The 14326-nt window shown below is 28.7% G+C and overlaps 1 protein-coding gene across 1 annotated transcript; it reads right to left on the bottom strand.

The window, feature by feature from the left end:
- Positions 1-5529: 5529 nt before the first annotated feature.
- NTT (C2H2-type zinc finger family protein) lies at positions 5530-8253 on the bottom strand. Its single transcript, XM_020356515.3, has 2 exons — positions 7493-8253; positions 5530-6219 (listed from the first exon to the last, which is right to left on the bottom strand). The coding sequence occupies exons 1-2, from the start codon at positions 8078-8080 to the stop codon at positions 5782-5784; spliced, it is 1026 nt and encodes a 341-aa protein (XP_020212104.1). The 5' UTR covers positions 8081-8253; the 3' UTR covers positions 5530-5781.
- Between the last annotated feature and the right edge of the window lie 6073 nt (positions 8254-14326).

Below are 14326 nucleotides of genomic sequence, written 5' to 3' on the forward strand. Positions count from 1 at the left end.
AGATCGTTCAGAAAATATCTTTTTAGTGTAAGTGCCGAATTATAAAGGAATACTGTTAATTAATAAAATCTCTCAATGTTAGATGTCCGTATTATTTTTATTGGCGCCAATGGCTTCGATCTAAAGCTTTGAATTACTCACTTGTACATACGATGCATGAATACAAGAACCAACATTCGATCGCTCTTCTAATTTTTTTTTTCTTTCTTTATGCTTTAATGAAAAGGAAAATTCTGCGTCTCCATATTATAATTTCAGCAATATATATATATATGAATGCAAAAGGGAGCTAGTTATTCGAGCCAAGGGAGACAAAGATGTCCCTACTGTATTGGAATATGAATGCAAAAGGAGAATACACCATATAACATATTCTTGCGTGTTGGGTTGTTTGGTCTCCTTTACATGTTAATGGCACGGTATATCATGGAGCTGCAAAACTAGCTCCCAACACTGTTCACATTAAATCAATTATTAATTACTAATTTTAATATTTTATTGGTAGAAGAGAAGTGATTAATTACTATTTCTCACATTCTTTTTCATTCTTGTTATTCTTTGGCCCCTTTTTATCTTTCCTATCATCAGTTTATCACATTACTCATCATTTTCATTACCTCTCTTTTATTCTTTCTCTCTTATATATATATATATATATATATATATATATATATATTATCCAACAAGCTGTATATACCACAAATAGATGTAAAATAATCACTAAAAAAATTAATTTATAATAATAGATAAAAACAATCACTAAAAATTGAAAATTTATGGGTAAATATATGTTTTAGATTGACTCAAATGAATTGTCCATCCATTATATGAGTTGTAAAACAACATTTTTGTAGCTTTTATACCTACAATAAAAGATTATAAATATAAACATTTGAGTTTTACCTACACTAATATTTATAAGTAGAAATATTTTTTTAGTTTTATTTACAATTATTATGTGTAAGAACAAAATAGATGTATGTACTGCTCATTTTCCTTGTAGTGATTTCAAAATATGAGTTACATGTGGATCAACTTTTACATTTTAACCAGTGATTTTGAGTTTTAGTCTAAAATATTTAGTTATATATATTATAAATATGTAGAAGAAGAGTTTTATCATCCCAATACGAATATGATAATCAGTTTTATTTGATTTGAACATAATTATATCCAGAGTTTTAAAAATCAGAATGTTCATCAAACCAATTAGGGTACAGGGTCAGTAGGTCAAAGGTTGAATTGATGAGTCATTAATTGAACTGCATGATTCGATTTTTATTAATTTTTAATAAAAAATATTCATGTTAAATATATTTTATACTTATAAATTTCAATAAATTCATATTCTATTTTAAATTTCAATTTTTATCTTATTTAAAATTATCTTTATTTTTATTTTGTATAAAGAAATACATAAAAAATTACATGTTAAATTATATATTAATACTAATTAAAAATATAAATAATATGTACATATATAATATGCTTGCAATTGATATCACAAAATAATATATGTAATATATATATATATATATATATATATATATATATTATTAAATATATAATTTAAAATTAATAATATACTATAAAAGTTATTTAAGTTGCATTATGTATTACAAACAAATACATTAGAACAAGTATTCATTCTTATGTTTAATAAGACTTTTTGCTCTTCTATTAATAGATTCAATTCTTATTGTTATTTTTGTGGTTTGTGGTCTCTTAAAAAAACATAAAAATAAAAATTTGTGGTTGAACCGGTTTGACCCATCGGTTCACTGGTCGAACCGAAAAATTGACCGGTTCAATCCGGTTTGAAACGGGTCAAATGCATAACCGATCCAACTTAAGATTCAAACTGGTCGGATCACCGGTTCTCGGTTCAACTGGTCCGACCGGCCGGTCCGATCCGATTTTTAAAACATTGATTATATCTATATATTTAATTAATTATATATATATATATATGGATATATTCACTACTAGAATTTCTCTTATTACATGCGATTTTTCCTGCGAATTTTTCATAAAAATTCGCAGGAAGCGTTCTTGCAAATTTTTCTGCGAAATTTTATCTGCAAGTAATACCTTCGTGGATAATATATTTTTGCGAATTTTAAAATTTGCAGGAAATTTTTCTGCGAAATTTCTTGCAAAAAAAATTCGCAGGAAAGTTTCCTGCGAATTTTTTCGCAAGAAATTTTGCAGAAATATTTTTTACGAAAAAAATTAAAGAAATTACTATAAATTCTATTAATAATTTTTCAACTTTCAAATGCTCACAATGAATTCATCTGAAACATTTGTTTCCATGCCTCCAATATGTGATACATAATCTTTTAAATTCTAAGATTGTAGATTATATGTCTATCACTCAACCATACAAATCAACTTGTAAGGTAAGTGTTACCTCAACTTATATACTCTATAATTGCTTTATTTTCAATTGATGTGGGACTTGAAGTTTTTTAAAATATTAAACTTATAAATTTAAATTTTTTTTTTTATTTTTCCTGCAGATTAAAATTTGCAGGAAAATCCGCAGGAAAAGTTACTTGCAAAATTTTTCTACCATTTAAGAAACATTACTTGCGAATTTATTTTTGCAAGAAAATCTGCAAGAAACAAAATAAAATTCTTACAATATTTTTTGTAAATTTTTAGCATGGAAAAAAAATGTCTATGATTATTAAAATTGTAGCAAAATTTGTAAGAAATATATGTAAATTATTTTTTGCAAAAAATTTCTGTGAATATTTTTTTGCAGGAAAATTTGCAAAAAAAATTTACAAATATTTTTTACAAGAAAATTCGTAAAATATTTCTACGAATATTTTTTTGCAAGAAAATTTACAAGAAAATGATATTTTTCTAGTAGTTATTGGAATTGCAATAACATAAAGTCTAATAGTTGTTGATTGCTTTTATCTAAAATATTAAATATGATGCATGTACATGCATGGATTTATACATACGTTACGTACTTATTATCGATTGCAGTACTTTTTTAGTGTTATCATTTTATTTATTCTACGTACGTTCTTTTGAAAAATAAATTGAGGTCATGATTATTGTCGATCGCTCGTTTGTGACCTTGTTTCGTAATCACACTGCAGGGCATATTGGGGGTATGGGTGGCTTTAGGATAGGGACTTCCCATAAAAGCACAAATGCCACACAAAAGATGATGGTGAGAGACACACACCACACTCTAGAGAGAGAGGGAGAGAGAGGGATCATCTGATGGTGCTAGGAGAGTCTCATGAGGTCAATATAGTGGTAGGGTTGGTCTCCACAACAAAAGGGTGGGATATTGATGGTCAATAAATGCTTTAATTACAGTTTGCTGTTCAGTACATCTAATGCCACCATTTCTTACCAAAGAATTGGTAACAGCACAGTAGGTTAGTTTTGGAAAGTTATTCTTTCAATATACCAAGAAAATATATTCTTTCAATTGTCCAGTCTAATATATACATTAACTTATAATTGCAATAAAAAAAATGAACTTAATTAGACAACACTAATTAGCACAATTGCAATTTTTCTCGTATGAAAATCATCATTGATCATCTCAATAATTGTTACAGATTTTATTTACAAAAACCAAAATATATATTTTGATCAAGACATTGTCCTATACCTAAGGAACAAATCATATTTTTTTCCAAAAGATTTAATTTTCGTATAATTAAAAATGAAAATACCTTACATATAAAAGTTGATTGGGATAGTAATAAATAGCTTTTATTTTCAGTTAAGAGATAATCCTTATAAATACAGAAAATTAATTAAGAAACAAACTTTTTCCAATAAATATTCTTTTCACACATTCACTTAATTAGAAATACCATCTTAATTATTTAACCCTACGACTTCGACCTAATAATTATATTTTTCTTCCCTTACTAAGTCGCAGTATTTATTTCTCTTTACTATAATCATGTGTCCTGTTTGTGAAGCACAGAGGAGGATCCGAATCCAACGAAATTAAGGGCATTGGTGGTGAGAAGATGGTAGGTAGATTTAAGTGGCAACCATGCAAAGATGTTTCATATCTTTTTCGCTTCGTTTTCTTCCCATTGTTGTCTGCCAATTGTACATCACTTATAAATTTGTACGTACCAAAGCATAGCATAGCATATGGATTGAAGACTGCACCTCAAGTAGAGCAGGTCAAAAATTGCTGAAAGGTCGTTTCAGTCTACAGTTTATCCATCAGATGGAAGAGAGGTGTGTGTGTGTTTGCACTGTAGGGGGCATCAGTATATGTTGCCAATCACCCCAACCAATTCTCTCTCTCTCTAACCAAAGCTGCAAATGAGATCCACTTCATTGCATTTGCAGTACCCTCATACCTTGCAAACTTCACACTGGGACCATTATGATATCACCCATCCTACCTATATATCTTTTCATTTCCTCCTTTAAAATATGTATTTCTCTTCAAAAGCTAATCATTTGCTTTCAATTTTCCAAGCAACCAAGGCTGAATCTCAAATGGTATATGTTCCATCTATCAACAAACACCACTACCCAAAGCAAAAGGGCATCATATGCACCACCCCAACAAAAAGCTGACGTATATGTATGTATTTCAGTTTCACAGCATGTGAAAAAGCCTATCTTAATCTCCTAATTAGCCATAATATTCTTCCTTGGGGCAAGTAGAGGCTAAACCCTCACTCCCCCTTTAAATAAGCTACCTTCACTTTATCTGTCTTTCCCGCACACAAATTGTGGAGTAATTATATTGGTGAATACGTACCAAGACAAACCTGAGTGAAGAAAACAAGTTATCGATGCCAAAATATCCATTTAATGCCCCACTGGTATATTTTGTTCATGCACATGCATCATGTCCCCTAAAGTTTGAAGAGACTTAAGTATATATAGTTCTGTATTCGAGAGAGAGAAAGGGAAAAAAGATTGAAAGGCTTTTCTTCATCTTGACCGCTTTTCTAATAGATTACGGCTATGGTCATGGTTGGCTTGTGATCATTTAAACTGCAGACGAAAAAAAAAAATTCAAGTAGGTGTTACCAATGCAGCCACAATTATGCGTGTGATGATATGATTTTAGAGATTTCAAAAATTGTAATATTAAGACAAAAATAGTGATAATACATCACAATGTAAATCCGTAGATGCATAATAAATTGTTAAAAAGAAAATATACAGTACAATAGTGCACCTTGTATACCTACAGAATAATACAATATATGCAATACTACCCTATAAATTTGACGCATGATTACATATCTGATAAAATACACGTAAATATTAGTGCCCCTCGCTGTTGATAGCTCGGCAAACTGAACCCACACTGTATAAAGAAAAATATGAAATAAATTAATTTAAATAGAGCTAGAGGCGCTACTTTATATCATTAGGCACTAATCAATTAGCTTAATGCTTTAGCTAAAGTAGAAATCAATTCAGAATAATACTAATTAATTCATCTTCAATTAATGTCTTAAGCATCTTAACAAGAGAAGGGAAAGATATCTTATACACGCTAACAAATTTAAAGAAGTTGGACATATATATAAATCTCTAGCTTGCAGCTGTGTTTTGTATCCATTAGTCTCTCCTAGCTAACATTGCAATAGAAGAAAAAAAAAAAAAAAGAGAGAAAACTGTCTTTCCATTTAAACTTGGTGCTTATATATAGTTCTGAAATAGGAAGCCAAGGCTTTATATATATTCATCCCCAATCATTTCACAAAATAACTAGGATAATTCACATATATAAACCCATGCAGTCTCATTCATTAGTTACTGGGTGGAATCATTATCTTGCTCTACTTCAGATGCTGGCTCATCTTCCTCTTCGAATCCATCGATCCCATAAGCTGCATGGCCACTTCCAAAAGCTTTAATGTGGTCTTTAAGAGACCTCTTGTGCTTGAAATCGGAGCCGCAGATGCAGTACCAAAGCTTGCCACAGTTCTTCTCATGAGTTCTCCAATCTCCTCTCACAGCAAAAGCCTTGCCACATTTCCTGCACATGAAGGGCTTGATCCCATGCTTCCTCTTGTAATGCGTTTGAAGTGTTCTAAAGTCTTTGAGAGGCTTTGCTCTTGGGTGGTCAATGTTGTTTCTGCACCCTGGGGCACAACAATAGCAAGGAAGCCTCAGCATGCCCGTTGGTTGGGTACCCCTCAGAGACTCAGGTCCTTTTCTGTACTGTGATCCATGCCCCCACATATGCATCTGAACACCCCCTCATCCCAAACAAAATAAATAAAATAAAATTATGAACATCCCAAAGAAAAGGGTTACTGATAAAGCAAACAAATTAACCTATTATACACAAGCTTGAAAAAAGAATCAACCATTTGTATCATATATACCGAATTTGCAGCATAATATTAAGATACAATAACCACGAAGGTTCCAAGCTTTTAATTTGGAGAATGGGATTTTTTTTTTAAATTGAAGATTGAAGAATACGTTTGTGAATCATGATGAAGAATATTGGAGATGATATATATGTACACTTTGATAGCAGTGGCTTCTAAGGAACAAAAAGGCTATCTTCGTAAAGAGCAAATTTAATAAAATTTAGGTGAGTTGTTGTTCTTTCATAGTTTTGTTTGCAATGGAAAAATAAGCTAGGAGGACAAACAAAAAAGGGAAAGAGGGGAGTTGAAGTAGGCTAGCTATGTCCCATGATGGGGCTTTTAGAACCAAAGGACCACAAAGAGAAACAAAAATTGGTGTAATTATCTGAGCGATCTGGAAGAAACTCTGCAAGATTTTCAGTTCTACCAAAGTATATAAGAAGCACAGACTTCAATGTACCGAAGGCATAAGGAACATAGCTTGAGTTGTTTAATCAACGAAAAGGAAAGGTGGTAACTGGTAAGGTACCGATCTCAGTCTCAGTCTGAATCAGGAAACCAATCGTTCATAATATTATTTAACCAAATTACATCAACACCATGCAAAAAACAACCCCAAATTAAACACTTAAAAAATCAAATAAAATTATAACTGGAGGAGAAGGATATTATTATTTATAACTATGGGAAAAAAGAAGGTAAAATAAATTATAAATAAAAAAGAAAAGAAAAGGAAAGGAAAAACCAGAAGTATAGCATAGATTACTAGCCAAGCTTTTCCTCTTTCCATTGAAGCATCAAAGAACCGTTAGCGGATCAAATCAGGAAAGAAAGTTATAGACAGAAAGGAGACGCGGAAGCAAAGGAAACAATCCTTTTTTTTTTTTCCGGACCTTGAATTAGAAATTAAGGAAATAGTTGAAGAAGAGCTTATTAAAAAAAAAAAAAAAAAACACTAGAGTCTAGAACAAGAAAGGGATACAACTTAGAAGAATTAGTGAAGGTTGTGGTGTGTGATAGGATTTTAAAACACAGTCCGCAAAATTTAAGCTGCAACACCAAAGTTTCTGATATGTCCGCTACGCGAACATCTTTCTGCAATTTAAATGTGATCTTTGTGTGATACTCATTGATATATATACCTGCATGTTGTTGTATCTGTTGAAAGTTTTGCAACAAACAGGGCAAGAGAACTGAGTAGGACCAATGAGAATCTGAGAAGGGGTAGGGATCCAGTACTGGCCCTTGTTGAGTCTGAAGGGTGCAGAAGAATCCTGAGCATGAGCACCATCACCATGTTCTTTGTCAGTGATTTCGGAGGAAGAAGAGAGGACAGAAGCCATCTCAGCAGCACTAGGGCTTGGCAAGCCTATGTGGAGTGCAACAGTGACAGTACCATCTTCATCATCTTCTTCCTCCTCCTTGGGGTGGATATTGTGGATCCCCTCCTCCACTTCCATGGCTCCGGTGCAAGAGGGGTCGTCCTCCTCCTCCTCTTGCTTCGGCGGGCTCAGCCGCAGGAGGGGTAGTTCTTCTCTGAGAGGAGGGGAAGAAGGTGGCAGAGAAGAAAAAGTTGTTGCGGCGTGGTGGTAGTGGAAAAAGGTTGCGGTGTCGTTGGTTTTGATGAAGTTGTGGTGTTGGGGAGAAGGGCTAGTTGAAGATGGGAAATGGTGGTGGTTGAAACGGAAGAAGGGAGAGGAAGAGAAGAAATTGGAGTAGGGGTCAGCCATGGGTGAAAAAGGTAAGGTTGTGTGGGAACAGTTTATGGCTAGTTGCCTTTGCTTTTATAGAGAGATGGAGAGAGTACAAGATTGCTGAAGGAAGTGGACGGTGGAGAGAGAGAGAGTGTGTGTGTGTGTGAAAGAGATTTCGGTATCAGACATGGGGAAAGAAGTAAAGGAAGGAAAGTGGCAAGAAAATAAATAAAATCTTAATAATTTATCAAACAACACTGTGTCACTTTAATTCATCTTTCGATTTGATAAAAAGGATTTAATCCATGAAAAGTATGCATGGAGGAATCTAATGACATTTTCACAAAAGAAATAAAAATTTCAATACGTATATTTCCGTAGAACACCGTTATGGGCAGTTTACTGTTGAAGGTACCCATACTAGACGTTCAATTAATTTTTCATTCGTTTCATTGCCACATAAGTGATTTGAATAATTAGATAATTTTAGACAAATTTTCCATAAGTATTTTAAGACAACATAATAAATTAAAAATGTATTTTTAAATAAATTAACATTAATCTATTTATAATTTAAAAATAATTTTTTTGAATAAGCTAATTAATTTAGTCCATAAATATAATAACATAGTATTTCAAAGTTGATAATTAAGAATTAATTTGTATCATAGAACATGATTTTTACTTATCAAATATTATTTTTACACAAATAGAAATCAAATCTAGGGGCACTAGTAATATGAGGTAACTATTTAATTAATTTACGAGAGACACTTGTTATGAGGGATGAGAGAATTAAGTGATAGTTTTTTTATTAAAATTAATAGCTTAGATTTAATTTTAATTTTAAGTTATATTTTCAAATAATAACTCTGACCTCTTAGTTACCTTCATATGATTGTCATCACTATTATCACCGCTTTCACTCTTACAATCGTAAAGGCAACAATAATGATAAGAGAGATAATAATAATGGTGGTAGTGGTGACAACAATTGTCACCACCACTATCATTTTTGTCATTACCATTGTAAAACAATTATCATTATTATCACCATTGTCACTATGGTTCTTATTACTCTCATAATTGTCAAATTAAGCTTCCATTGTTACTATTGCCATATGGTGACAAAGACTATGGGAACAATAGTTGTGACAACAATGAAAGCGCAAACAATAGTGTTAGTGATGGTGATTTATAGCAATAATGATAAGGTGGTGGTTGTCATTATCCCCTTGCCACTATAACATGAAGATGACGATATAGGGATGGTGGTTGTGGCGATAGTAAGAATGTTGACAATGAGAGCATTAAAAGTAGTGGTGATAGTTGTGGTGGCGATGGTGGTTTTTATCGCTACAACTAACGCCCTCATCTTTGTTGTTGTCACATAACAAACCTAATAATATGACAATAGTTGTGTTTAGAAGTGTCAACGTGAGACAATTCGACTCACTCGAGTTGGTTCACTACAAGATAGTGTTTTAAATAGATTAATCTTACCCAACTCACTTTTTGGTAAGCCAAAAAAATTTAACACCAATTGGACCTACCACGATTTGGTAGGTTAGGTGGGTTGGTTCACTACATTTTTTTTAAATTAAAAATTAACAAAAAGTAATTACATGTTTATATTTTTAATAAATAAAATAGTTACAGTTTTTTTTATCAATAAATCAAGTCAATCATTATTTCAAATACAAATACAAAGAAAAATATTAATCAAAATTTCAAATGTCAAATGCATAAAGCATAAACATATATTTTTTTTTATTGTAGCAGATTAAATCGATCAACCCAACTTACTTCAATTCAAACCCATTTTAGCAAAAATAGATACACGTTTTTAACTTCTAGTTGGATTTATAAAGTTATTTAGCGATATAATATATACTTAGTAAAAGTTACACCAGTGTTATTATAATCCTCCTATATATATATATATATATTCAAAAAAAAATTATATTCAAAATTTTTCAAATTCAGTTTTTTTTTATGTTTTTAACATCCTAATTTTCTCACCAAATAAATAAAGAAATTAATCTCTTGAAATATAATTTTAACCTAGGACTTTTGTTTTCAGTCATATATAATTGTTGATATTGATATACTTTGTATATATGTATTCAAGAAGACTATAACTCCGTTAGGAGATTTTATATTTTACATACACGCACACAATGATGCATAATTATCCAACATTTGTTTGCTTAAGAACTCTAGGTGAGCTAATTAAATGTTTTTTTCGCGTTGTTGTGTTGTTAAGTGTTGTGATTTGTCAAGTTGTTACACAAAATAGTCCAAAAAATTATGAACATGAAAATATTATTGTCTTTATCAATACTAGCATAAAATAAATATTTTTTGTTTCAATGTATTTTGTTTTAAAAGTAAAAATAAAATAAACGATAAGTTAATATGAGTGGTTAAAAATTAGAGAGTGTGAGTGACTTTGAGTAATTTTTTAGAATGTGAGAGAAGTTTGAAAAATAATTTTACAAAAAACACTACTATGTTTAACATCTTTAACAATATTTGTCTACTTACATTTATTAAAATTTTACTATAAATTAAGTTAATAAATTATTACATTTTTTTTCTTTAGAAAATGTTAGTATAGATAGAGTAACATTTTTTATTTGAATGTAGATCTTTCTAATTGTTTTCCAAAATTAAGTTTCATATTGAGTAAAAAAGACATATAAAGAGTATAATTCTCTAATCTCTAATTATTTTTCAAAATTAAATTCTCTTCTTAAGTAAAATAATGATACATAAAGAATATATATAACCATAAAGTGAAGTTTAAGATAAATAAATTTTGATATATAATTTAAATTTAGTGATAACTAACTTAAAATATCTTTCTATGACAAAAAAAAACGGCTTAGGGTCATATTCTCTTGTCAAAGAAACAAAAACTTAAGATATTTTTAACTTTGAAGGAATTGTAGACAAGAGATATAAAGTATAATTTATATTAATACTAATTATCATTTTAGAAAGTTCACAAAAACTTAGTAATATTATTAAAATATTACAAAATATCATTTTGCTAGCATTTTTAAAAATATAATTATTAATATATATAAAAGTCTTTAATAAGATAGGCTTTATCTTACCTTTTGATAAATGTACCAAGAATATATTAGTGATATTTACTCATAATTTAGTAATATTTTTCTAATATTGCTAAAAATATATTGTTGTAGTAAAAATAAATAAAATAAATAAATAAAAAGTATAGAGAATACAGAGCTTTGGAAGTTAAGAGTAAAATACTCAAATGAATATATACATAAAAAAATATATCACCTTTATTAATAATATAAGATTTTACATATTTGCATCCATCCTTCTTCATTACATCATTTATTACATTTTACAATTTGTTATTATATATGAATTATGAATTGTTGTACGTGTATTATTATTTAATATTTTTATTTTTCTAAAAATGACTACGATTTAAAATTTTATGCATAAATTAAAAGCAATAATAATATGCCACTTTTAATACAAATTTATTATAAAAAAAATACATTATTTTTTAATACAATATATTACTTTGTAATAAATAAAAAAAACAAATCCATTAAAACAGTCTCACTCTCTCGATATAAATGTGTCACAAAGGTCAAATAAAGAATTAATTTATTTTCATGTAAAATTAATATTATCATTTTTTTAATTTTATGAATGAAATTTTAATTAACAACAAACAATTTAACCAAATTAAAATTGAGATACAAACATTAATTTTTTCTTTATCCTTTTATAATTTCATTGATTAATTGTATGTCATACGAAAATGACATAGTTAAATATCTTTATTTCTACTAGTTAGAATTTAAGATTAAATTCAATTTCTCTTATATTTTATAATTTTTATGTTGAAATAAAATAAACGATATGAAGTCTCACTAAAATTTTAAAAAAATAAATAAATATGGTTGTTCTATACTTAGATAAAGTGTGCATTATCCTAATCTATATTTTTAAAAGAAAATTTATTGGATGTATAGTATATAGTTTTACTTCATGAATAATTTCATTAGATTGGTTTCATGCGTACGTATACCCCTTTCTAAAAGTAAGTTTTCTTTTAAAAAAGAATTATTTAAAACAATTACGTATGTATGGCTTGAATTTGAAATTTATAGTTAAACTGAAACAACTTAATTATGGTCGGCCGACATATACTTCATGATTGATTTATTATTATTGTATTTCTTAACTTAATTATGGTATATTAATTTTCCTCTAATTTTCACTCGGATCTAATTGTTTCCTGGATTTTGTTATTTTTTTTTTACCATTTTGCTGCTAAATTCTTTGTGTCACCATATTCTTGTAATGGAAGTTTTTATCTCGTTCCTTAGCAGTAAATGTTATCTTAATGTTGTTGGTCGATTTTATTTTCATAAAAGTTTATAATAGCAAAGTTTCAAAAATTTATTCAAGATGGATAAATATTTGTTTTAACGTGGACTAAAGTCAATCATTTATTTATTTAAAAAAAAATCATATAGTGCTGTTAATTTATTTTGTAAACAGTACAAAAACACTAAAATAAAGGTCACAAGTTTCCTTAACAAAATATTTTGGATGATAACAATTTCTTTTAGAAAAAAAATAATGCAAAATTTTATATTTATAAAAGAAACTATATATATATATATATATATATATATATATATATATAATATACACAATTAAGGAACATTGAGATTGAACAATAAAAAATATTATGTTTTAAAAGTTAATGAACATAAGTTAAATATAAGAAGTTTGGTACATTAATTTTTTTTTTACTTTTTCATAAATTTAGAGTTATAAAAGTTAGTTTCTCACATTTGATTTATTAAGTAAAATGTAATATTTTAGAAAATATTATTCTTGAGATTTCTCTTACTTATGTTTCTCATAAATATTATAGTGAAGTTTGTGAAGGTCTAATATTCTTGAGTTAAATGAAAAATTTATTTAAAAAAAGTGTATGTAATTTATGTAAACTTAGGAATAAAATAAACTAATTGTATTATTTTGTATTATTTCTTTGAATCAACCTCAAGCGTGTGGTTCAGCAGTAGGGATTGATCCATGCCTTGTATATGCAGTCGCGTTAAATCTTGGGACTAGCTATCTCACTCTTTGAGAACCTAAAAAAATTTCTTTGAATCAATCTTGAAAATGAATAAAAGTAAATTTTGGTTAAATATATAATCACTACTTGTCGAGATTTATATTGAATGAAAAGAGAAATGATTTAATAATTAAAGGAAGCTGTTGTGAGAAATCTCGAGAAATTCCGTTTGAGAATTTAGCAGTTACTTCAATTGGGTAGTTACAATTTTCTGAACTTTGGTATTTATCTCAAAGTTTTGACAAATCATTTTAAGAAATGAGATTGATTGTTGAACAATTATCAACAATTGAAAAAATAAGTTATTATCTACCTTCCAATATGTAATCAAGTTTGACAACGTCAAAATCTTGTAATAGACTAATTAAGTAGTTAATTTACACATATCGAAATCTCAAAATTTAATTGTTAGATTAGGAAATCTATATAGCGAAACATATGTCATCATTTTCTTTTGCGATTGCACCTCACCTACATGTCACGCACATATGACTTCCAGTTCTTGAAAAATCGTGTATGTAATTAGCCACTTAGTGTATTCTTTTTTCTTTTCTTCTTTTTTCAATTTCGTATTTCTATAAATCTTTAGTCTTTTGATGTTCCTTTCTATTGTCTATGACCCTTCTTTTATCTATGACTCGCTTTCTATAAAAATCTAAAATTAATATGTGTATATATTGTGTTTGATTAATATGTCTTAATAAAAAAGATTATATTTATTTTATATAATTAATGTGTTGTCATAATATAATATATTTGTCAATGTTGAAATATATGTCTTTGTTTATCTTCATATTATTTTATCAAAAGTGAAATAAAAACAAAAACATATGTTTTAGTAAGTTGTAATTGCAGTATTCCTACTTATATGTGTTTATTATTGTCTTTGTCAAATTTTATGTGATGAATGTTTTTTTATTACCTTTATTAATTTATATGTGTTGTATGTATTAAAAATATGAGATGAAAGGGTATTGAGGAAAAATATAAGTCATACCAACATGTTGTTGGTATATATTATAAAGTTCAAAATAGAGTAAAGAGTGTCATACAAGATCATTCTATAATTAATTAATAAAAGATACAATAACAGTGTATAAGTGCTCAGCGAGAGAGAGAGAGAGAGAGAATGCCTT

This window comes from Cajanus cajan, chromosome 6 (genome assembly GCF_000230855.2).
Source record: "Cajanus cajan strain Asha chromosome 6, NIPB_CcT2T_4, whole genome shotgun sequence".
In the NCBI taxonomy this organism is placed as follows: Eukaryota; Viridiplantae; Streptophyta; class Magnoliopsida; order Fabales; family Fabaceae; genus Cajanus; species Cajanus cajan.